We start from the raw sequence: 27,230 nt of genomic DNA, 5'->3' as shown, positions 1-27,230 counted from the left end.
GGTATTTGGGCAGAGAAACCAGTATTTTGCGCGCTTCGACCCACCGAACCAGCATTTGGCAAAAACGGTGTCGGATTCGTGGTATATGTGGGTATTGCCCCCGTGTACCTGTCATGTAAGGATTTGGCATGCCATATTGACTATGTGTTCTCCATTCGAACGCGGATGATCCTAGGGTAAACAATTGATTTCCAGCATTTGTCGAAGCAAACTGCATTCCGCCAACATTCGAAGATGAGGGCGCGGTAGTCGATATTGAAACTGGATTAGTCCTTGTCGTTGATGCATTATTTTCAGGTATAGCCTGGGAACTATCCACGGGTCTTGATCCAGTCGGACCCAGTATCTCTGGCGCTCCTTGTGTAGAAGTCGAAACATGCGTGGAGTTTGCCGCTCCGGTTCCTGACCCTTGTGGGGGATCCTGATCTCCCCCTACACTGGCCGTAACGACCATTCTCTTGGTGTACCTTCGTTTGGGAATCAGTTGTGCACTGTTTGTTAATTTACCGTTCCTAAGGTTCATACAAGGTCTTGATATTTTCTAGACAAAACAAAACAATCGATTAATAACAATCTGTTTGACACTGTCCCACTGGGCGTGCCAATTTGTTTACGGTGATTTCCGGTAAACAACCGCTAGTATTCCAAACTATAATAAATATGATTTGGTTACTCGCAGGATCGACTAGATTGATCCTAGGACATAGTCAAATAGGTTGTTATTCATGATGATTCGAATTATGTCTATGATTGGTGTGTCTCAAAATAAGAAATACTTGATCAAGAAAATAAAGATTAGTAATCACCTTGTTATACACGTAAATATAACATAAGCGAATGGTAAGTTAAAGATAAAAACATAAGATAAAAACTGTAAACGTACAAGAATCTTAAAGTGCAGAAAAGTAAAATGCTTTGAAGATAAATGACATGAAAATAAAGGGTGCAGGAATGTAAATGACAAAAAGTAAATGAAACGCAGTAGAATTGAAAGATACTTGAATAAAGGAAAATACACATGTATTTAAATTGGTTTTGGTGTCATACGTACATTTCTCAGCGAACTCTTTCTCTTAACACTTGATACTTGAGCAATATGTGAGTGATTTGTACAAAATGAACACACGGAATCCTAACATTAAGACCCTTATTTATACTAGTTTCGACCCTAACAGTCCTACACTAATCTAATGCCACGTTGCCCGTAGAAAATCCAGGGATGCCATCTGTCTTCGTGCGGTTACATAAACTGTTTCGAAATTCAAGTCATCCCGCCTGAATCCTCCTTCGACGTGTGGCAACATAATTACAATCGAGAACGCCACGAAAACACGCTAAGCTTCAGTACTTCGCATATTTCGCAAAAACGTCTAAGTCCCAAAGACTATTCTTCTCAAAGTTAGCTTCGATGCTCACTATCTTTGTTTCAACTTAAACATCATTCTCGAAGCATGGCCATCAGTAGCCATTCTCTATCTTCAAAGATGGTCATCAGTAACCACCTCCTTCGAATTTCAAACCTTCGAAGGACATTTTTTTCTAAACGAAATCTTCAGCTAACAGTATTTTCATATCAATTTCTAAAAGAATCAAACTCAACTAAAACACGTTAAACAAAATACCAAGCGTGCCCAGATCCCCTATTTAGGACACTCTGAATCTGTTGGTAGCGTCGGTTTGCATTGAAACAGCCTGAATCTTTGAATACGAGAGCTTCTCTTCTTCTTGCCCTAACTATGGCAACACTCGTTTGTGGCCTCAAAGCTTACGAATTAGGGTTCTAACCTTCCCCAAACATTGTCATGAACTCATACAAAGCATTAGATCGCATGGCATCACAATATAATATGAATCACGAAAATTTCAAGAAGATGCATGAATATGAAAAACATGAAACTCACATATTAATGATTCTCATGTACCGCAAAGGGTATAGAATTGTTCTGTGCTACGTGCACGCTTAGCATAGTCATAAATTAATCTCTTTCATACACAATTTTGTTTTGATATTGTAATGATTATCATTCTTGGCATTACACGTTAAGTGTCATTAAACATCCAAAGCATGATAAAAAATCAATGATGATTGTTTATGTGTGAAACAAACTTAACTTGTCTAGTTTCCAAAGCATGTAATAAATGAAATGAGTGAGTAAGTGGCTTGAGTAAAAAAATGGAGATTCTTGAAAATATTTCATGAATAAATAAAAACTATTATAAGTTTAGTTTCAAAAATAATGGAATATCAAAAGTTATATTGGTTGATGTGCATATCTGTTTTTGAAAATATTAATAGGATCATGATTTAGTAATTCATACAATATTTAAATAGAACCCTAAATATGCAAGAAAAAAAAGGTTCAAATTAAACTTGTATAATTTAGTTATTATGATTTTGTAAATAAAATATATAGATTCTCACCTGCAGCATATATTAGAATCATATTATGTAAACTAATATGATTAAGTAAAAGTAGAATTGGATTGGGCATAAATGTAAAAATATCTAACATCTATCTTGTCCAATAGTGATAAACAAAAGAAGATATAATTTTGAATCAATACAACCCAAAAATTATGTCATAACACTAAATTCAGAATAACACATTGATTAAAATTGAACAAAATAATTCCATGGCAATCTCGAAATTGAAATTAAATAAAATGCTTGAATACAAATACTACATGTTGTCCAAGAGTGAAAGCTTTGTTGGTAGAAAATGCAGTACCACAAAGTAAATAAAACAATACATCCCATAAATTTAACAACCAAAAAACATAAACCATAGGATTATAAGTTCCAACAGATTTGTGCTAGTATGCATAAAATAAAAAAGTTGATGAAGTCTTCAAGCATTTGGTTCAATCTTCACTTTTTTGGGTGGCTTGGTTCCTGAATATTGTGTAAGTCCTAAAAGCTGACAATCCGATTCTTCAGCATCAACACCATGAGAAACACTCTTTGATGGGGTATTGGCCAAACTCTTCTCAGGATCATTTTCTCCAAATGCAGATAAGGACTCCTTCGAATGTAGTAAACAGATTTATTAAAATATGGAAGAAAATACATGTTTTGCATGAAAACATTGCAATTATCAAATAACATACCATGGAAGTATCAACATGATCAGCAACAACATTTTGAATGGGAGGAAGACTATGAGCCTGTATTATACAATAGGATATTATTAATACAGTTGGATTTCAGTTAATTTAAGATATTCAAGCGGATTACTATAAACTGAAAAACCTCATCAGCAATATAATCCTTTTCAATTTGACTGACAAATTCTTCATCATAAGAAAACTTCCAAACAGATGCTTGCCCAAAGGTTGGCTGTACTTTAGCTCTCAAAGCCATTTTCTTCTCCAACAACATGTCAAGCTCGTCAGGATAAACCATGGGATCATCTTCACCATTCTAAAGTTGAAAAATAATGTTAGAAACCATATATTATACTATTTTACAAAGAAACTAAATTATTAACATACCTCTAACATTGATTTATGCATGCTATCAGCAGATTGTCCTATAATCTGCTCACAGTCGGCATCCCAAAATACAAACCGGAACTTTGATTCACCGTCATAAACATATATATCAACTTTGTACCTATTACATAAATACATACAGGTATAATTGAGTGATCTTAGACAAAAAGGATTAAAAGGTCATAAATAGAAATAATGTCATCTTAACAACCTTGGTATGGGTTTGTGAACATTTTCGCCACACACACACTGGTATGGATTGTTCAAATCAGTAGCCTTCACAGAGCACTTTGTGCATCCATAGTAAAACCGACCATGGTTGGATACATAAAATTTCGTGGTAGTTCCAACAGTAACACATAACATGTCCTAAAAATAAAAATAAAAGTATTACAAATACATATAGATAATTGTTAACAACTTGAAAAACTATTTACGAATTTCTGAGTTATACTTGTTTGATTTTGCAGAATTGACTCAAAGGAATGCACTTTGCCTTATGAACAAATTTTTCAAGTGTTGTAAACTGAGATCCACCAGACCAAAGAGACATGGATTTGGCAGATTGCGAAGGCTTTTGGGATTGCTCATTTGCAGGCAACCTGGGAATATTATAATAAATCCATGCTATAATTTGGAATCAACATGAAAAACTAATTGAAATAAAAGACTGCCTAATGTTAATACTTTGACAAAAACTCAGAAATCTCCTGGATGTCTTCGTTGATTAGCAGCTTTGAACCACTCCATGCATTGGATACTGATTGAAGAAAAAAAAAAGTTTACAACATTGTTGAAAAAATGTGATAAGGCAACAGCAGAAAAAAATAAAATAAAAGCAAACCCTGAGAATCCTTGATCATTGCATGGGTTAGTATGATGACAATAGCACCCGTGTTAGTTGGGTCATTATAATATTCCAAAAACTTAATACCATAGCTCTCCCATAATGTGCAGTTAATGATGTCACCGCTGAGATGTTAAACCAAGAATTGGATTAAGAAAAATTTACATTGAATCATAATAATCGAAAAATAAATACTGAAAGAGGATTAAGGGTAACAAATGTACCTCAAATCTTTGAGACTGAGGGCCACAAATGTCTTCTTTCCTGGAGTGTTTGATTGCATATTGTTTATCTCATGTACAACACCTATAATATCTGCAAAAGAGATCAAATATGGCAAATGTTATAAGTAAATGGATCCTTATAAGAAGTAAAGGGTGCTTAATGTTTTTTTCTACCTTCAAGTCTGTTAAGATGACATTTGCCTGCATTGATTTCGCAAAACTCTTTGAAATAATACTTCAGAGGAGGAATATTTTGTACATCCATGTGTTTCATGGTCGTACCACCAAGGAACACGAATTTCTTTGAATGGTCACACAACTTCCACTCAAAATCGTTATCAAATACAGTCCCGTTGTTGATTATGCAAGTCATATTCTCTTGAATTCTTGATTTCCACTTATCTGTATGATCAGCCCGAATCAAAACTTGAATTCGATCACCCTAACAACAAATGTAAAATATGGTTAATCCCAGAAATCGCTTGCTAATAATGAAAAAATGCAACATTAAACGAAAATGAAATACTTATACCGCAGCATCCATGATAACCATCTCCAGATGTTCAGCACCCTTACTGTTAACAACGCTCCATAGATCAATAATTCGAACAGCCAATCTCCATGTTTCCTTCTTGTCGCTGATGTCTTTTATGCAGTCAAATTTACGACTCATATTCTGCAGAAATGGAAAAATAGATAGATTAAAACAATAGTCGTTTAGAAAAACAACTAACAGTGTGGCATGGAAGATGTATCGCAAAATCTACGTGAAAAAGAAAAACCTAATATTGATGGGCGGAAACAGGAGAGGAAGATAAGCCAAATGTAGGGTTTGGAGCTTGAAATCAAAAGCCATAATATATATAGAAGGATGATAGAAGAAGTGAAATTTTCTTGAGCAACCAAAGAGAAAAAGCGTGCAAATGGTTTTGCTCTATTCCATGCAGCTTTGCACAACTATCTACAAAAGCATGACAGACAGAAATATTAATTATGGAAAAGAAATTGGACAACTGAAAAGTAATGCAATGATTATGGGATACATTTTTCTAATTAAATTAATTAAGGTTTATGCAATTACCGATGTGTCTCCGATTATCACCCTCAAATTGGTGATTAGAGGGGTAATGAGAGAATTTCATATGTATTGTACTTTATTATATTAAAAGTAGATTTCCTCCAACAAACTTTTTCAATATTATATTATTATTTAATATTATAATTTTTTATTATCTATAATAAATTTATATTAAAGCAAAACTGAATGTATTATTAAAATTATTATTCTCCAATATTAATGATAATTTCTCAATAGATAAATCTATTCACAAATTAAAATAATAAGTGATTAAAATTTAAAAAATGTTTGTCAATTCAAATAATAACCAAAATACAAAAGTCAAATTGATTTTATAATTTATAATTAAAAAATAATTTTATAATAAATTAAAAATAAATAATTGAAATATTCAAATACTATATTCTAAAAACACATACTAAGGTAAAAATTAAAAAATGAATAATTTAAAAAATGGTATGACCTTAGAGTTATTCTAAATAAATAAATAATAAATTTATTGTTACATTTTATTGGTAAAAGAAAAATATACTTGAAATAACATAAAATATAAATCAAATTTACTGTTACATTTTATTTATAATAATTTAAATCAATTTATTATCTTATTCATAAGTTTTTAAATTTATTAATAAATTCACTTATGATTATTATAACATTTTATTTTAATGAAATATGAAATTTTATTTCTATCTTTATAATATAAAAAAACAATGTTTTATTTTTATCCATAATATTTTATAAAATAATGAAAAATATAAGTGACTAAGTTTGTCTTTTATTTTTCTATATAATATTGATTTTAATTAGTTAAAATCTTTGTTTTATTTGACAGCAATATTTATCGCTGATAGACGATAATTATTTATGTATAATAAATTCAATATTTTTCACTAATAGGAAATAATTATTTATAAAAATAATTAATTATGAGACATATATTTATCACTAATGAAAAAATAAATTTAAGATGATATGACAAATATTTTATTTTACAATTATATTTAAAATGGAAATAAGTTACAGGTATTTTTATATATGATAAAAACTCAACCATTTATACAATTGTTTTTAAAATGAGTAATTTAAAAATATTTTTATAAATGGTCACATGAGTTCAAAGCACTTATAAGCGGGAAAAAAATATACATGTTGATATAATTATTTATCTAAACGGAAATAAGTTACAATTACTTTTATAAACAAAGAAAATTCAATTGTTGATGCAATTATTTTTAACAGGAATAAATTAAAAATAATTTTATAAATCATAACACGTGTCCAGGACACTTATAAACGGAACAAGTTTACAAGTTGATATAATTATATTTATAAACGAAATTAAGTTACAATAATTTTTATAAATGGGAATAAGTTACAAATATTTTTATAAACGAAAAAAAATTATGATACAATTATTTTTATAAAAGGGAATCAGTCACAAATTTTTTAATAAATAGGCACACGGGTTCAAGACACTTACTATGTTTGTAACTACATGAATGTTAGCCAACTAAATAAATAAATGCAAATTTGACAATTGAGAGAGTGAAAGACGTATAATATGATTTCAGTCGTGACTTGTGCGTTAGCACGAGTTTCTTATTAGTTATTTTTTATAATCAATGTTCACTTTTTTTTCAACACAAATCAACACACATGCCTTGTTGTATATTCAGGGCCGGTCCTTTGAATTTGGGTGCATTGGACGAATAAAAAAAGTGGTGTCCTTATAATTGTTTTAAACAATAAAAGGAAAACAGAAATAATTGGATAAAAAACACATTTTCATTTGACATTGTGCAAAAAGAATACAAATATGGATCTTGAATCAATGTTTATACTACATTAAAAAATAAACCACTGTAATGAGAGTTCTTCTTCTTCTTCTTGATTTAATCTTTTTTTCCTATAAAAAAAATTGACTAAACTTTTGAAACTATTTAAATATCATCCTCTTGAAATTTTTGTTGCAAAATCATTATTAAATAGGTCATAAACAAGGTTCTTCAAAAGATTATTTTCAATTGAAATCAATGCAAGACTATTTAATCTATCTTATGATACGGTAGATCTCAAATAAAATTTTAATAATTTTAATTTAAAAAAATTTCTTTCAGCAAATGCAACTCTGATAAGAATAGTCAATAATATTCTATAAGCTATGCATGCATTAGGAAAACAATTAAAAGTCTTTAAAAAACTCAATATCATATAGCTTGATTTTGATTCAATTGTTACAACTTCTCTAATAACTTTCACTTCTTCAAACAAAATTTCACCATCAAAATCAACAGCTTAATTTAAATTTGACACGGTCAAAAGATTTCTAACCTATCAAATAGCATTATCAATAATATAAAATATTCTCTATATATTATCTTAATTTTAGGGCCTAAATTAAATTGTTTAGTTGCTAAAATTATGGATATATTAATTGATTTTATTTTAGGGGAATTAATCGATGTTATTCTACTCTATATTTTATTTATGAGAAAATACATTAATTTATTAATTTTGACTTTGTAGTGCCTATATAATTTTGTTAGCCAATATTTTTTTAAAAAAAATTCTGACAAGTTTTTTTAAAATAGAAAAAATTTCATTTAATATATATATAGGGGTAAAAAAAAATGTTTTGGTGCCCCTAAAATTATGGGCACCTGGGCTCCCGCCCCGCGAGCTCATACTCAGGGCCACCCATGTGTATATTTTAGTGTATGTACATGATATAGGAATTTTAGTGTAAGTATAATAATGCTCTACTTCTAACGGAATATCATAGATTTAGATTTGTAAGTGATTTGTTTCCAAGGAGTTGGATGCTTTCTCAATCTTAATTTTTTTTTCCTTACAATTATGGATAACTCGAGATCATTCATAAAATAGACTTACATGACCATTTTGATGCTGAGACGGGTAGTCCATACAATCCATTTTCATTTTTTTTTAAATTAAAGTTTATTTTAAAATATCTTTAAAAAATTGTTGAAGTTCTTCCTCATTTGGTCATCGATATTTATCGTTTTTATCAAATTAAAATCCAGAAAATGAGAAATTAGAAATAAAAAAGCATAACATGTTCATCAAAAATACTATATGAAATTATAAACCCAGCAAACTAGAACTGAGTAAAAAAAATAAAAATAAATTTAAACAATAAAAGGAAGAAAGAAATTATGTGAAAAAACACTATGGAAGTGAGTTGTAGGTTAGTGTAAGCCAGCAATTTTACATTAATAATGATTAGAGGTTGTCTTTGTTGGCCTCTTCTGATGGAGAGATCATCGACATGCTTACTTTACATGACAGTTATTGTTGGCCTTACTCTTCAAAAGCTCCTAAGCATGACAAGATTCAATAAAAATCAATAATTTTTCCAGAGAACCATTGGTAATAAAATATACACTGGTGCAATTTTAACAATTTTGAAGTGTTGAAAGAAAACTTGATCATAAACTTGATAATAAAAAAAATAACAAATTAGAATCATAGGATAACAATGAAGATCACCTTAAGCATTCTCAAAACAAAATGAAGGAAATAAATGTCATACCAATTCTTGCTCAAGCCTTTTATTTTGCTCAATAGCATTATCCCTCTCCTCAATTAATTTTAAAATAAGTGCATTTGCCTGAAACACAACTCAATAGTCAATTTTTAAAGCCTATATTATAGTACACTTTGCACACCCTTTTATAATTTTGTAAGTGTATTCTAGTCAAAGTTCATAACAATGCAATTGTAATTAATAAATGTATTAATAACCAATTTTAAAAATGAAATGAAAAAAAAAAAAACCTGATCTGAGCGTGAAGACAAATATTCATCCGATTCTTCTTGAATTGGAGTAAATGGTTGAGATGGTTCAACAAAGATAACTCTTAGTTTGCACTCTTTAATTTTAGAACCCGAGTTTTTCTTAAACTACATGCAATGAGAAAATAAAACAATTAAATTATGCAATAGATCTTATGTTTTTTTTTTAATAAGCAATAATATTAATCAATGGAGTATTATGGATACTCCAACCGAGAAAAACAAATGGAAAGCTCTAACTACTCGAAACAAACTAGCGGTAAGATATTCCAATAGTAAAAATTACAAAGATCTTCTAGACTAAAGAAAGCTAACATAAAGTTCCAAGAAGAAAGGATAATATTCGAAAAGCATTCCGAAAATCTAAAAATCTCCTTCTTGAAAATAATAGCATTCCGCTTCAACCATATGCACCAAATAGTTGTTAGCCAAATCACATCAACGATAGCTCTCTTAGTCGGACACTTAACCATATCGCAATAGATCTTATGTAACACATGCAATATTGTGATTCTTTAAACACTATAATAAAAAAAATTGTTAACAAAGTTACCATTTCTGAAGTTATATCTTCTGTGCTTGCTCCCATCTTTACACCTATGCTCTGAATTAAAAATTTATCTTTGCATTGCAGGTTATGAGGTGTTTCATTTTGAGCTTGCATGGTAACTACAGAGTGAAAGTGTAAATTCGTTTGAGTTTTTATAAAAATAACTACTTATAACAAAACACATCTACAATTTTTTAAAAATAAATAGAAGTTAAATTATTTATTTTAAATTACTATAGCATATAAAGTTAAATTATCGTTATTATCCCATGACACATTATTTGTTTAATGTTGTAATACAAAGACTAATTGAAGCCTTGTCGAATGAATTTTTGTTTTAATCTAAAATTATTAAGTAGATAATGTTGTAAAATAGTAGCATTATAGTACTGTTGAAATATGGAACTAGAACAAACTAAAATTTTCTATGAACAACCCAAAAATAAAATAAAAAAACTAGAAAAAATTAACCAAAAAATTACTAATTCAAATTATTTCACCTTTCACATAAACAAGCACATGATTATTTATTTTTCTTTGCATGTCTTTGTGCTTTTCTGTGAAAGAGGGAGAATGAAGAAGGAAAGTAGGGAGTGAGAGACAGAATAAAACCTGTAACATCACAAGTAGACCTAGGCAACACAACTCCATTGTTAGGCCTAACACAATACATCTTCGGATTTGTAGTCTTAACCTGCAACATCACCATCAATTTGATTTCAAATGAAAATTTCAAATAAAAAGACGGAATGCAGATTTATTTATCGTTTAATTTTGATCTGATAATTCAAAAATTGTGATTTTTAATTTTTAAATTATAATTGAAAATATAAAATTTAAATTTAAATCATTGATATAGCGAGTGTGTTAATGCGCACAGAGACCGCATGGATTTTGCATTTGAAAAAATAAGTGATAAAAGAAACACAAAGAATAAATAAAGTAATAACCTTGAAAGCCACATAATTATCTGACTTGTTTGACAATTGCAAAGAGCATGATATCTGCTTCCTCAATTCAACTTTTTCACAATATCAAGGGGAAGAAAATTTAGAAATCAAACACAACAAAGCAAAAAAAGCAAAGTACCGAAGATTATAGACTTACAAGGAAATTGCAGCTCTTGAGGATGTACCTGGCGATAGAATTGTCTAATTTAGTAAATGTTTTACAACCCCATTGAAATGGATAAACAAATTTAAAAGAAAAAAATATAGGAAAAAAGATATAAAAATATGTGACTTATGAATATATATAATATGTAACCTCAAATGAAGTATCATATTGTTCAACATGTTCAATTGAAGCTTTCAAATTTGTATAAAATCCTTCTTGAACTACAGATCGCGGCCGAGGAGGATTAACATAAACAACCCTCAATTGACACTCCTTGACCTCGTAGTTGGATTCTTTATTAAACTATATAAGATTGAATAACAAGAAAAAAATAAATTCACAATGAATTATTTTTTTTAATAATGAATGTGTTACATATATGATTCTTAATCTTAATAATTAATAAAAAAACAGATTATCTAGGGTTACCATTTTTGGAGTGATATGTTTTGTGGTGGTTCCATTTTTGGAATGATATGTTTTGTGTTTTGCAACTATGCTTTGAAAAAGAAACTTATCCAAGCATTGCATGTTAGGAGGTGCCTCCTTTTGGGCTTGCATTAAAACTACAAAATAAAAATAAAAAATATGACACAAATAATCAATAAAAGTGAATATAAAAGAATCTAACACAAAAATTATTAACATTAAAAAATAGATATTTATGAGTTATTATTTTATTAATTTATAGTTTTTTTAATATTTTAAAAGGAGACAAATAGATTTAACTAATATGCTTTGTTATTGTGTAAATTTAAAAAAAATTAAAATCTTTGTTTAAACTAACATTTAAAAAATATTATAATAAATGTAGATAATTACATTTATTAAAATTGTTAAACAACTTCAAATTATATATTTGAATTTTATAATTTTAAAGCTTAAGAAATTCAAATAATGATCAACGAACTAATAAATTGATTTATTATTAAAAATTTAGTCACATAAATATTTTTTATATCTTATGCCCTAGCATTTTTCAGTCAAAATTAAAAAGATTTAATAGTGGTAATTGATTATATTGTTGTTGTTGTTGTTATTATTATTATTATTATTATTATTATTATTATTATTATTAGTTATTAATCTAGAATCAATTTTTAAAAAAAAAATAGAATTAGGGTTGATGTTAGAGTAACGATAAAGATGACATGTGTCTAGGGTTAATTTTAGATTAGCTATTAATATGACATGTGTCAAGGATTGTCATCATGACAACCTTAAATTTATAAGCACATACTTTTAAATCTTGAACCTTCACTAATAGACTAATTTTGAAGATTGAATTTAAATTATTTCACAATTGACATAGACAAGCTCAATTTTTTTTATCTTTTGCATGTCTTTGTGTTTTTATATGCAATAAGAGAGAGTACAAAAAGAAGGTAGAAAGAAACCTTTAACATTAAAAGTTGACATGGGCAACACAACTCCATAGTTAGGCTTAACACAATAATTCTCTGGATTTGTAGTTTTAACCTGCAACAATAAGGTTAATATTACTACAAATTAAATTTCCAGCTATATAGTTGGTTAATATTATGAGACCCAAAAACAAAATTTTACAATTAATATTCAAATTAAATTTTACTAAAAATATTTTGGATAGTGAAATATAAATATTTTTATTATCAATGTATTAATATAAATAAATATTTATTGTTATTAGTTTTATAAAAATTCAACAAAATATTATTAAAAGAGAAAAAGGATATGCACTGACAATGTAAAATATTTTTATACGGTAAACCAATCTCAACTATATTCCAATTAAAACACAATTTTAGTTTAACAAAACTAATATGATATGACAGGTATAAAAATTTTGATTGATTGTGTGTGTAAAGTTAGTTTACACTGTCAGTGCACTACCTTTAATTTAGGTAAATTCTTTGGTAACCCTTAGTTTTAGTTGGGTACCGGTACCCTTAGTGTTAATTGATTTAAATTTTAAAAAGGATTATATAAATAAATAAAAGCAAAACTCACAAGAAATTTAGTGGAAAAAAAACACAATTGAATAATAAAAATTAATGAGAACCTTGAAAGCCACACAATTTTCTGACTTGTTAGACAACTGCAAATAGCAAGATACCTGCTGGTTCAACTCAACTGTTTCACAAAATCAAAGAAAGTGAAAAAAAATTGAACAATAACATGAAGCAAAAACCAAACACATTGAAATTGCAGAAGCATGATTACATGGAAATTGCAGCTCTTGAGGATGAATCTGGAGATGGAAATTATCATCTTGATTATTCAATTTTTCATAACCCCAATTCAATGGAGAATCGTAACGACGTGGAATAACAAAACGAAATAATTTAGAAGCTGGAGAAACAATTTGTTCCATTTTTTTTTATTTCGATGTTTCTTATCTCAATAGAAAAGAGTATTTTGTATGAAGTGATGAGAATAAAACAACAAGAGAGAGTGAAATTTCTAATCACATTCATTCAATATAATATAATTTATGAATTGATATTTATAAGTAAATAATATTAGCTTATTTGACGCGCAAGTTTCATATCTTTTGAGTAACATAAATACCTAAAGTAAAGCCTTAGAATTAGGGGTGCATTTTTTTTGAATATTTTTAAATATGAATCATAAAAGTAACTAATATTTTTATTGATATTATCAGATACATTTGAAATACTTTATATTAATTTTTTAAAATTTATTTTTATAAATTGAAAGATAAATTTGATATTCTATAATATTAATATATATCGTTGAATATTAAAATATAGTTAAAATCATAATTTTTTAAAAAAAAAAATGTGTCTAAAAAATGATTGTTATGAAAAACGGTTTGAAATAGATTTAAATTTAAAGTCTTTTATTTTTTTTTGAAATTTTGATATTAAAAAAATTATATAAAAAAATTAAATATTTAAAATAACACTTTATAAATATCTATTTAAACCAAATTTTTATTTGAAGTTATTTATAAAATAATTATTGGCTTAAATGTAGTTTTAATTCCCATATATTAATTTTGATAACTTTTTAGTCCTCATGCGAAAAAACTAGCCTTTTGATGGTATCATATTTTACAGGGTTAATGTTTTTTTTTCCAATAAAATTATCAAATTTTGTTTTTGGTCCCTATTAAAAAATGACATATTTTGGTTGCCACAAAATTATTTTGCACGGAGTTTTAGTCCTTGCTATTAAACCGATGTGTATTTTTGAATGGTTATTTTACTGACATGTTTAGAACGGTATAAAAAATTTCTCGAAAAAAAAAAAAAAGAAACTCAAAATTTGCATTAGTTTTGTCATTATATTTTGAAATTCAAAAAATTCATATTTAATTCTTCCCATTTTAAAAAACTCTACAATTCGGTAAAAAAAAAACATTTTATAGTATTCTAAACACGTAGAAAAAAAATTCAAAAATTTACAAATTTAAGGGTAATTAAACAGTTTTCAAAATTTTAGAAAGTAATAGGAACTAAAACTGAATGCATAAAGATTTTGTAGGGACTAAAATATGTCATTTTTTTATAGGGACTAAAAATGAAATTTGAGATATTTACAAGGACCAAAAACATACTCAACCCTATTTTATATTATTTTGGTGGCCCCCTTTCACATTGCAGTCTCCTTTACAGAGGTGACATTGAAACATATGAGTTGACAGCTTTTTAATGAAGCCATCAAGAATTTAAAAAAAAAACTTAAAAGATAGTCACGACGGTATCGAACTGTCGCCAATTCCTGATTAGGTAGGTTTTAACCCGTCATGAACTTGAACGACGGTTGGTGTGGCAGTTCTCGCAACTGTCTCGAAATAGGTTGGGGACACACATTTTTGAGACGGTTCAACAACCGTCGTGAATAGAAAATTGCCACTACTAGAAAAAGTTAAAATAGCCACGAAAATTTAAAATAATGTCATTATCTGAAGAAATTGATGTGATGTATAAAAATTTAAATAACACAATGAATGAAATAAATAAAAATATTATATTATTAATAGAAAATACCAATAAAATTGCCGATTATACTTTTAATAAAATAAAAAATGGTATTAATGAAATAAATAATATACATGAAATCCTTGATGAAATTAATAAAGATAAAGAAATTGATGAATATATAAATATTCAAAAAATTAGGAAAATTCTTTATCAATTAAAAACCTTGTTAAAACATGAAGAAAGTAATAGAAGTATAACAATAAAAGATTTAGAAGAAATATTAGTTAGAACAAAAGAAGTAAACCAACTAAAAGTAGTTAAACAAGAACCTATAACTACATTTATGTTAATAAACCCATCATCTTCATGGAGGGGATAAAAACTGAATACATAGAAGCATTAAGAAGATCTAATGATATTGAAGAAATTAGACAATTGATGGAACAACTACAAATAATAGAAGAAGAAAATAAACAAGTAGAAAAAATAGAAAAAATAGAAACTAAGGAAGAGAATGAAGAAGTAATATTAAATTATAATTCTTCAGAAAGAGGATCTGAATTAGGATCTGAATCAGATATAGATGAAATATTTATGGAAAAAGGAGAAACAAGTAATTCTAAACAAAAAAGAAAACGTGAAGAGAGTTGGAATCCTCATAGTTCTTGGGAAAACTATGAATATGAAACTATGAATAAAAAAGGTTATGCAAAGGCTAGTGGAAAATGGACAAAAGTTGCGGAAGAATTTAAACCTTACTATGAAGAAACTAAATCTAAAAAATTATTAAACTTAGACTGTGTAAGAAATCCAGAGGATATACTACAAAGGTGGTCTAATGATATGATTATGCTTATAGCAACCGATGAAAAATTTTCTAAGATAAACCTAATGGATGTCAAGAATTTAATAGCTTATAGAACAATAGGAAATGTGCTGAAATTCTTAACAAGTATTAATGATGAAACATGGAATCAATATATAGGAATGGTAGAAAATAATAATCAACAATTTGCTAAACTAATAATGGAACTAATATATAAAGAATTCATAGGCTACAATACTCTTGAACATAAAACAGGAGTAAATAAACTTTTGCGAGAAAAGGCAGAAATTCATCTAATTAATATGCAAATATGTAATATGTGTGAAATAGATAGTTTCATTTGTGAGTATAAAAAATACTATTATGAATTAGATAATGAGACTAGGGAAATATATAGAGGAGTCTTTATATCCAAATTACCATACCCACTTAGTGCAAAAATAAGAGATATATGGAAATCTCAACCAATTGAATTAGGTGATAGCTTAGGAGGAATTATTCAAATTTTATATAATGAATTAAGACGGCAATGTATAAAGAGTACAAGAGCTAAACAATTAAATAGAGGTAGGACCTCACTTTGTTGTGATATACCAGAGATAGAGCAACCAGGAAATTATGGTTGTAATCAACGAAGTAGAAAGAGTTATAAAAGAAAACATAAATTAAGAAAAACTTATCCAAGAAAAAAGGCCTATAAAAATACTAGAAGAAAGTATTTTAGAAAGAGAAAACAAACACCTAAAAAATATTGTCCAAAAGGAAAAAAGAAATGCGTATGTTGGATATGCAATGTAGAAGGTCATTATGTCAATGAATGTCCAACAAAGAAAGAAAAAGATGTTAAAGAAAAATCAAAACTAATAAAGAAAGTATATAAAATATATAATTTAGAACCATTAGAAGATGAATTAAGTGATTCTGACTGTAGTGTATATGAATATATAGAGGATGAATTATCTTCAGAAGAAACAGAATCTGAATAGTACATATATCAAAATTAAAATTGAAAAAGAAAACAAAGAAACTGAAGCCTATATAGATACAGGAGCAAGTATTTGTATAGCAACCAAAGCATTATTTAGTAAATGGAAAAGATTAAAGAAACCATTAAAGATTCAAATAGCAGATGGCTCAATACACCCACTAAATTGGGTAGCTACAAGAATTACTTTAAATATTGAAAATAAATTATTCATAGTACCTACAATATATCAACAAGAAACAGGGTTAGATATAATAATAGGAAATAATTTCTTACGACTATATGCACCCTTTTGTCAATACTTAGAGTATATATCGATTAAGGCTCCATATATTAAAGGAAAACAACTGAAAGAAATTATAGATATCCCTATTATTCATTCCTCACAAACAATTTATTCAAGAAAACAATCAGAGCTCTCCAGACTAAAACGTGGTGAAATTATAGATTTAGTTTGTAGAAAAATGCGTTATGCATTAATTAATTTAGAACCAGGAAGAAAAATCCCAATACATATTGAAGAACTATTAGATAAAGTGTGTAGTGAAAACCCACTAGATCCTAAAATTAATAATAAAAACATGGAACTAGTTGAATTGAAACTAAAAGATCCAACAAAAGAAATCAAATGTAAGCCTATGATATACACAAAACAAGATAGAGATGAATTTGCTGAAGATATTAAGCAAATGTGTGAGAAAGGATTAATAAGACCATCAAAAAGTAAACATTCAGCACCAGCGTTTTATGTTGAAAATCATAATGAGATTAAAAGAGGAAAGAGAAGGATGGTAATTAACTATAAACAAATAAATGATGCTATGGAAGGAGATGCGTATTTTCTTCCAAGAAAGGATTTAATTATTGAAAGAGTTAGAAATATGAACTGGTTTAGTACTTTTGATTGTAAATCTGGATTTTATCAAATAAGATTATCAGAAGAATCTAAAGCTTTAACAGTAATTAGTTGTCCTCAAGGTCAATATGAATGGAATGTTCTTCCAATGGGAATGAAACAATCACCAGGTATTTTCCAACGCAGGATGGATTCTATTCTTAAATTAAAGAATTCAAAGATTTTTGTCTTATTTATATTGATGATATATTAGTTTTTTCAAATAAGGATCTAGATGATCACTTTAAAAAAGTAGAATTAGTACTTAATAGGTGTTTAGAACATGGAGTAGTATTAAGTAAGAAAAAAGCTGTAGTAGCTCAAAATAAAATCAATTATTTAGGATTAGAAATTGAAAAAGGGAAAATAATAATGCAAAAACATGTATTAGAAAAACTTCAAAATTTTCCCACTAAACTAAAAGACAAAAAGGAATTACAAAGATTTCTTGGATTACTAACATATATTTCAAATGAAGGTTTTATTAAAAATCTTGCAGCTGAAAGAAAATTACTTCAACAAAAACTTAAGAAGGATGCTATTTGGTCATGGACCGAAGAAGACGAAATACTTATTACTAAATTGAAATATTTATGTCGAGATCTTCCTGAATTATATCATCCATCAGATGATGATCTAATTATTATTGAAACTGACGCATCAAATGAATGTTGGGGAGGTGTTATGAAGGCTAAGCCCCCTGGCCAAAAGAAAGAATTACTATGCAGATATATGTCTGGAACCTTTTCAGACAGTGAAATTAATTATCCTACTCATGAAAAAGAAACATTAGCATTAATTCGGATGTTAGAAAAACATCGAATTTATGTTCTTGATAAAGAATTTATTGTTAGAACCGATTCTACTTATGTTGCAGGTTTCAAAAATATTAATCATAAAGGAACTTACAAGCAAGGCAGGCTTATAAGATGGCAGATGAAACTAGCCGAATATAATTACTCAATTACTCACATTAAGGGCGAAAAGAACGTACTTGCAGATATACTTTCAAGAGAATGGAACGAATCTCAGAAGAAATTTTGAAACAACAATTGGAGTTAAAAGAAGCACTAAGAATTCACAAAATAAAAGAGCAAGAATTGATTGGAAAGGAAGTGGAATTAATCGATAAGGAAATAGAAATTTTAAAATCTCAACTTAAGATGAAGAATCCACTTGAAGAGATTAAATTAAAAGAACCTAAGAAATGGTATGTAGTATTTAACGGAGCATTTCCAGGAATTTACGATGAATGGTATAAAGCAGCCCCTCACTGTACAAAAATCTCAGGAGTTACTTATAAAGGGTATGCCACCAAAGAAGAAGCTGAAAAAGCAATGAATGATCATAGAGAATCAGAAAAATCAAGAAAAGAGATTTATCTTGGCCCAAGAACTTTTTCAGAAACAACAAAGAATAATGCACCAGAAAGAACATCTATGAAAATCTTAGGAAGAATTCCTTCTTCCCTGGATAATTTGCCAATTATGTCTCGAAAAGAGCATGAAAATCAGGTTAAATTCTCTGAAGAAAAATTTAAGGAGAATTTAAAAAGACTTACTTACTGGACCGAGAAAGAAAATACTAATTGTTTCTATATGGTGGATAGAAAGCTTTTTGGAGTAAAAGCTATAATTACACCAGGAGCATCCCAGTTACTAACATTTAATATGTTCCAATTTGGACTTATTGAATGCCTTTATTTAAGTAAAAATCTGGAAGAAATTAATCTTTTCCCATATAATTTTAAAGAATCAGTCCAGAATTTTAAAAAGAATATTGCTGGAGAAAGAAATATTTATTTAAAATTTTATTGAGCCTATCCGAATTTTACAACGAATCAACCAGCCAAGCATTTTGTCTTCATTGGAGTAAGCAATAATCAATTTCCTTTAAGAGATGACTCAAAAGAAGAAATGTATGATGATGATCACTTAAATATAATTTTATCCAATCAACTTTCAAGCATATTCTTTCAATGTCAAGCTATTGGAAAGAATTCATGTATGAAAGTATTGTACAAAGCACCTAATCTCCTACTACTAAGCAAGACAAGTGGAAAGGTACTAAAGGATAGAGATATCCATTTATTGACATCTTTTGAGCTACCATTCTACGCATTTGATAAGGAGACAATGAATTATAAGCCATGTGTACTTAAGGAATTATGTTCAAATATAAAAAAGAGTGAAAATCATGCATGTGAAAGATGTTTTCAAGAAAAAGATGCCATGGAAGTGACTAAGTGTCTAGAAAAGTCCATGTGTCTTAAGGATGAGGACAAGGATGAAGCAATAATAGAGTCTTGAAGATGAGGATAAAGGAAAGCAATAAAAGAGTCATGAAGATGAGGATAAGGGGAAGTAATAATAGAGGCATGAAGTAGATAAAAAGTAAAGTTATTTGTCATGTAGTATTTAAGTGTTTTAAATAAGTGGTACTATAGATGAATAGTACTATGCCTTGTTGTAAATAGAAAATAATATTATAATGTGTGTTTAGGGCTATAAATAAGGGCTTCTACCATGGAAAGAAGCAAGTTGTAGAAAACAACCTTTGTGTAAGTTTCTCTTTAGAAACATATGCTAATCCTTTAGGATTTAGCTTGGCACCTTTTGTGTGCATTGTTGTAACATAAACTTATATCAATAAAACCATGTTTCTACTTATTCAAGAATCATTCAATTAAATTACACAACATATATATCTATTGATCAACTATCTCACATAAACTTACGGAAGCAGCGGTGGACCAAAATTTCAGAAGAAATCATGATCAGGTATAATTTCTTTATTTACTTACTTTTATTAAGTGTTATAATTTTCTTATATGTCTAGCATAACAAAAATGGATAAAGAAATAGTAAATGATATAGAACATTTACATATTACTGAAGAAGATGGAAATTACGAAGGAAGTATTTTAATAGATCCAACCCTATTTCAAAAAATACAAAAGGAAGACTTAGATTTAACTAAGGATGCAAATATGAAGGAAAAAGATAGAATTGGAGGAATAATGAAAAGATTTAACCAAAAGGATAATATTATATATTATGGTAAAATAATTAATGAAACACCAACTGATATAGCAGATGCCCAAGGACATACCTATATACAATTATTAAATAAAAAGAAACTTATGGAACTCAAGAAAAATATAAAGAAAGATGAACATAGAAATAAGATAGGATATATTCATATAGGAGCAGTGCAAGTATTAATCAAAGCAACTTTTCAAGAAGGAATAAATTCTCCAGTAGAACTAATATTAAAAGATGATAGAATTACAGACCCAGTAGATAAAATACTTGGAGTAGTAGAAGGAAATTTAGCTTATGGTAAACTAAAATTTGAAATACATCCAAATATTGGAATACCTTTAAATACTCAAAGATTAGAGCAAACTCTAACTCTTGAACACAAATTCCTTAGAGGAAATTTAATGAGATCAGGAGATAAAATATTTTCAATCACTTATTGTGTTAATTATGCATTAACTAATTCTCATCATAGTATTACCTTTAGAAATAATAATAGAATTGATATTCCAAGTCGTTTTGAAGATATAGGAAAAATTTATTATCCAAAGAAAAATGAAATAACTGAGCTAGGAACATTTATGAATAAATCAAAGTTTTTAGAGTTAAGAAAAAATCAAATACCAAAACCACTTAGATTTTATGAACCTGAAAATATTGAAGAAAGTGATATTGATAAACTCTCAAACCAAGTAAAGGACTTAACAACATATTTAAAAAATAGATTATAAATTTAAACAAAATGAGTATTGCTGAATTTAGTTTAAAAGAAAAAGAAAAAGAAATAGTTATAAAAATAAAAGAAATAGATATAACTTATTTTGATAATATTGAAAATAAAGAGAAAGATTTTTATGAAAAATTAAGATGTATTTGGAAATTTACTTTACCAAATGACTTAAAAACAAAAATATGTAAAGAATATGGAAAATTATGTGCACAAGCTATACTTTTTGAAAATGAAATAGATTATGCACTAGAAAGTGATATAAATTATATTTTATTAGTTGAAAGTTTTTATGATGATGAATTTATAATAGACTTAGATTTAATAGAAAATGATGAAATTTGGGACTATTTTGATGATGACTAAGCTAATAAAAATAAATTATAAAATTATTTCAATAAATAATGAGGTGTCAATTTTGGTATCAGAGCACTAAGATTCAAATTAATTAAATTTTTAAAAAACAAAAATTTATTTTAAAACTAGAGAATGAGTATAGTTAATGAAAGATTACGAATTATAGAACTTAATAGTTTAATTAAAAGAACAAGAGGTCACATAAAAATATTATATGATAGACTAGATTATTATTTAATAATAGGAGTTGATTTTGAAATTGAAAGAATTACAAAACACCTTTTAGAATATGAAAATAAATTAGATTTTTACAAAGCAAGGTTAAAAGAATTAAATGAATATAAAAATATTCGTCACTGATATTTGCGACCAAGGAATTAGAGACCAAAGTAAAAATTCGGTCAGTAAAAACCGTCACTATCATGACTTATTTTAGCTGTGTGCGGCAACTTTAACAGTTGTAATCTGCCAAAATAGCTGTCGTAATCTATCAATTTTCTTATAGTGTTTGTAGCTCAAATGATGAAGTCTAGACGTAATGTATAAGGTGTTAGTCTAGATGGAATGAATCCCTTTGGCAATTTGAGTACTAATCATTCTTCGTGGCTTGATCTTCTGACAATTGACAACCTATCTCTTTGGTTGATCATGAAGAGCAAGTATATGCTTTTATGTATGATTATTTATGGACCAAGACAATCTGGAAACGACATAGGTGTTTATCTAAGTCCATGAATTGAAGATTTGAGACTTTTGTGGGAGAAAGACATTGATGTTGATGATGTATATTCTGGTGAAAAGTTTAAGATGTGTGCAATGCTATTTTGCACAATCAACATCTTTCCTGCATATGGTAATTTGGTTGGATACGATGTCAAAGACATAAAGTGTGTCCTATTTGTGAACTAATACTTGTTTTCAATAGCTTGAGTTTGGAAAAAAATCCTTTACCTTAGACATCATAAATTCCTAAAACTCAATCATCATTTTCGTAGATTGCGGAAGGCTTTTAACAAAGAGTAGAGGTTTGAAATCTCTCTTAAACCTTTAACTGGCGGTGAATTTTACCAACGACAAGAACACCTTACTGTTGTCTTTGCAAAGAATAAAAAAGGTCTCATTGAGAGAGATATTTAGAAAAAGAGATTGGTGTTCAATAATATTCCATATTGGTCTAACGTCGATATAAGATTGTTTTGATGTGATGTATGTGGAGAAAAATGTGTGAGATAGTTTGATAGGAACACTTCTAAACATTCCAGACAAGACTAAAGATAATAAGAATTTTTGTTTAGATATAGTGGAGATGGGTATACGACAAGAGCTAGCTCCAAAAAAATAGATGAATAACAATTTATTTGTCTCCAGCTTGTCACACTCTATCTAAAAAGGGAAAGAAAAGGATTTTGCGAGTGTTTGCATGGTATCAAAGTTCTCCAAGGTTACTCATCAAACATCAAGAAGCTAGTATCAATGAAAGATCTCAATTTAATTAACTTAAAATCTCATGATTGTGATGTCTTGATGCAACAACTTCTACTAGTGGCTATCTGTGGCATCCTTGCAGAAAATATATGAGTAACCCAGATTGTTCTTATTCTTCAATGCTATATGTAATAAATTTCTTTATTTTAAAAAATTAGATGAATTAGAAGATGAGGATGCAATAATCTTGTGTCGACTGGAGATGTATTTTCCTCCATTATTTTTTGACATTGTGGTTAATTTACTTGTTCATTTAGTTAAAGAAATCGGATTTTTGGTCTAGTTTATTTAAGGCAGCTGGATCCAATAGAGCAATACATGAAGATCTTTAAAGGATATATAAACAATCATCACCGACCGGAAACTTCAGCCGTTTAAAGGTACATTCGAGAAGAGTTGGTGAGTTTCATTTAAACTATTTATCGGAAACAACTAAGCTAATGAGACCCAGAAGGTAGAACTTCTGGTCAACACTATCTTCTGAGTAACCATCAGAAGATCAGCCCACATCAGAACTTCTGATGCTCATCTTCTGAATATTGAATTACTCTTCAATATCATCCCTTAATTCATATTCTTCAATCAAAGCTGACAACGCCAATTCCATTCCTTAAGAGTAGAAATTGATCCGTCTTGATCGCCTTCGTCAGAACATCTGTCATCTGCTTCTGGGTGCTACAGTGCACAACTTCTAATGTTCCATTGTGGACTTGACTTCTCAAGAAATGATACTTAGTCTCAATATGCTTGCTTCTTCCGTGAAACGCCGGATTCTTCGCAAAATTGATTGCAGACTTGTTATCAATCATCAGCTTCAGAGGCTTCTTCACTTTAATCTTCAGATCTTCTAACAATGTGACTTTGTTGTTAGTTTATGTAATTTAAGTTAATTTATTGTTTTTTAAATTGAGATTAACTATAAAAGTAATTGGTAGCAAAATTATGGTAGCTAATCCTTTATTTTCTTGTAGTGGAAGTTGGAGAAATAGTTTGTCCCATCTTTTTTATTTCGATATTTATTAATCTCAATAAAAAAGAGTATTTTGTGGAACTTTTAGTTCTGGATCGTTGACTCTAAACAATTTGAATGAAGTAATGAGAATAGGGACGATTTTCAGAGCATAAAACAAGAAGAGAGAGTGAAATTTCTAATCATATGCAATCAATATAATATAATTTGTGAATTGATATTTATAAGCAAATAATATATATAGGGTTACTTAGTGCGTAAATTTCCTATCTTTTGACTAACATAAATTCTTAAATTAAAACCCTAGAGTTAGGGGTGCATTTTTTTGAATATTTTTTGATTTTTTCTTTACCCACCTCCCTATGGGGGTCACCCCCAGCGAAAAACCCATTTTACCCCGCTTCGGATATGCATTTCCGAAATATTTTTTTTTTCAAAATTTTTTCAGACTTCGGAAGTGCATTTCCGAAAAAATCCCAAAAATTAAGATTTTGAATAATTCGGAGATGCATCTCCGAAACAACAAAAAAAAATCTAAAAAAATTCCAAAAATTAATTTTAGGATATTAATTAATTCACATATCATAAATTTGATATAATTTATGATTAATAAATAATAATAATTATATATTTTGATATAATTTATGAGTTATGAATAATAGTTATTATATATTTCTATCCTGATTCATATTTTAAAATTTAAAATAATTTTAATTAAAAAATTAAAATAATTTCACTTACAAAATAAGTTATAATTTTTTATTCATACATTTATAATAATTGTTATATATTTAAAAAAAATTAAAAAAATGAGTGTTTTAATTTATATATTTATATAATAATTATAATAATTATTCTATATTTATAAAATTTATTATATATTATATATTTATACATTTATATAATAGTTATAAAAATTAAAAAAATGATTGTTTTAATTTATAATAATTATTATATATTTATATATTATATATTTATATATTTCACTTACAAAGTTAATAATTATGATTATATATTTATATATTTTTATTCTGATTCATAATTAAAAATGAGTTATAATTTTTTATTTAGTTTAAAAAATTTAAAAAAAGATTTTGTCTTAATTTTATTTAATAAATAAATTTTATACTTAATTTTATATAATTCAAAATTTACTTATGAAATTAAGATGTTTTTGATTTATATAAGTTAGTAAAATAATTTTTAACTTTAAAATTGTTTAGGAAATTTTGATTCAACTTAATTTTATTTTACCTTCATTTTATTGATTCACTTTCATTTTATACCTATTAATTGTATTGATTCACCTTGATTTTATTTTTTTAATAATTATTGAATTATTTCGGAAGTGTATATCTGAAGCATTCCCAGACCAATTTGGTCTTGGAATATTTCGGATATGCATCCCCGAAAACACCTCCCTCTCCCAAAAAGGGGTGTTTTCGGAAATGCATCTCCGAAAACTCAAAAAAGGGGTATTTTCGGAAATGCATCTCCGAAAACACCTTTTTTTCGTGTTTTCGGAAGTGCATTTCCGAAAACACCTTTTTTTTTCAATAAAAGTACGTTTTCGGAAATGCATTTCCGAAATAAGGGGTATTTTGGAAAATTCGCCAGAGGTGGGTAAGAAGGTTAGGTAAAGAAATTTTCTATTTTTAAATATGAACCATAAAAGTAACTAACATTTTTATTGTTCAATTTTATGAGTATTATCGGTTATATTTGAAATATTTCTTGGTCATATCTATGATACTATGGGGAAATGATGTCTTTAGTGATAGTGAGAGGCTTAAAAAATAAATTAATAAATTAGGATCTGCTTATTTTAAGTTTAAAAAAGAGTTTTTTTAATTAATTTTTAAAAATAGATTATATAAAACATTTTTAAAATATTATATTTTTAAAAAAAATTATTTTATAAATTGAAAGACCAATTTAATATTCTATAATATAAATATATATTATTGAATATTAAAATATAGTCAAAATCACAATTTTTTTTTCAAATAGATGTGTTTCAAAAATGATTGTTTTGAAAATTTATTTGAAATAGATTCAAAGTTAAGTGATTTTTTTAAAATTTTGATATGAAACACATTATATAAAAAAATATAATATCTAAAATAATATTTTAAGAATAATTACTTAAACTAAATTTTTATTTAAAGTTATTTTTTAAAAAATTATTAGGTTAAATGCAGTTTTGATCCCCATATATTAATTTTTATAACATTTTAATCCTCGTGTGAAAAAAAACTAGCTTTTTGGTTCCATATCATATGTTATATTATTTTGGGGGTCCTACTTCACACTGAAACATATGAGTTGACATATTTTTAATAATGCCACGGGATTAAAATTTAATAAATTTTTTATTTTAAAAATGAAATCAATTTTAAATAAATCTTCTTTACTTAAATTAAAAATAAATATTTTTTAATAAAATAAAGTGCATCCCCTTCTTCGCTTAACTTCTTCATCCCCTTTATAAAACTCTAACAAAAATTTCTTCAAACACACATAGCTGTTGTCATCAATGCATCTTTTCCAAGCTTTGCATATAAAAGTTTAAACTTAAATAAGATTCTTGCAAGGAGAGGGAAACCTCTTATAGAAAGTGGTAAACACGAAAATAAATATGTTTATCTGTTTCACAACAACACATCAATAATCATCCCCATCTCTTGATATTATGAGCAAGTGTTTGTGAGAATAACATCGTCAAAACTTTCATTTTTAATCTCATGACCCCAAACCATGTTGTTCATATAAGGACACATTTTGGTTGAATTGAATGAATTACAATTTAAAATCAGTGTGTTTTTCTTTATTAATATTTATGTGTATTGTTTATATCAACCATGGGGTTGTTTGTGTTTTTTTTTTTTT

General features: G+C 27.7%; 1 protein-coding gene across 1 annotated transcript; it reads right to left on the bottom strand.

Annotated features, from left to right (window-relative positions):
• Positions 1-3,164: 3,164 nt before the first annotated feature.
• On the bottom strand, positions 3,165-4,432 carry LOC131609185 (uncharacterized). Its single transcript, XM_058880840.1, has 6 exons — positions 4,337-4,432; positions 4,180-4,252; positions 3,947-4,094; positions 3,704-3,861; positions 3,493-3,613; positions 3,165-3,421 (listed from the first exon to the last, which is right to left on the bottom strand). Exons 1-6 carry the CDS (start codon positions 4,353-4,355, stop codon positions 3,209-3,211), a joined length of 732 nt encoding a protein of 243 aa, XP_058736823.1. The 5' UTR covers positions 4,356-4,432; the 3' UTR covers positions 3,165-3,208.
• Positions 4,433-27,230: the final 22,798 nt, after the last annotated feature.

This window comes from Vicia villosa, linkage group LG6 (assembly GCF_029867415.1).
Source record: "Vicia villosa cultivar HV-30 ecotype Madison, WI linkage group LG6, Vvil1.0, whole genome shotgun sequence".
Taxonomy (NCBI): Eukaryota; Viridiplantae; Streptophyta; class Magnoliopsida; order Fabales; family Fabaceae; genus Vicia; species Vicia villosa.
The sequence above is the reverse complement of the archived record's forward strand: the minus strand, read 5'-3'. Positions and strand labels throughout refer to the sequence as shown.

Excerpts from the sequence above, each read along its gene's own strand:
- LOC131609185 (XM_058880840.1), bottom strand. Across the intron at positions 3,862-3,946 it reads AATTCTGCAAAATCAAACAA|GACATGTTATGTGTTACTGT; the intron begins GTATAACTCAGA and ends TTTTATTTTTAG. Across the intron at positions 3,614-3,703 it reads GTTCACAAACCCATACCAAG|GTACAAAGTTGATATATATG; the intron begins GTTGTTAAGATG and ends TTTATGTAATAG.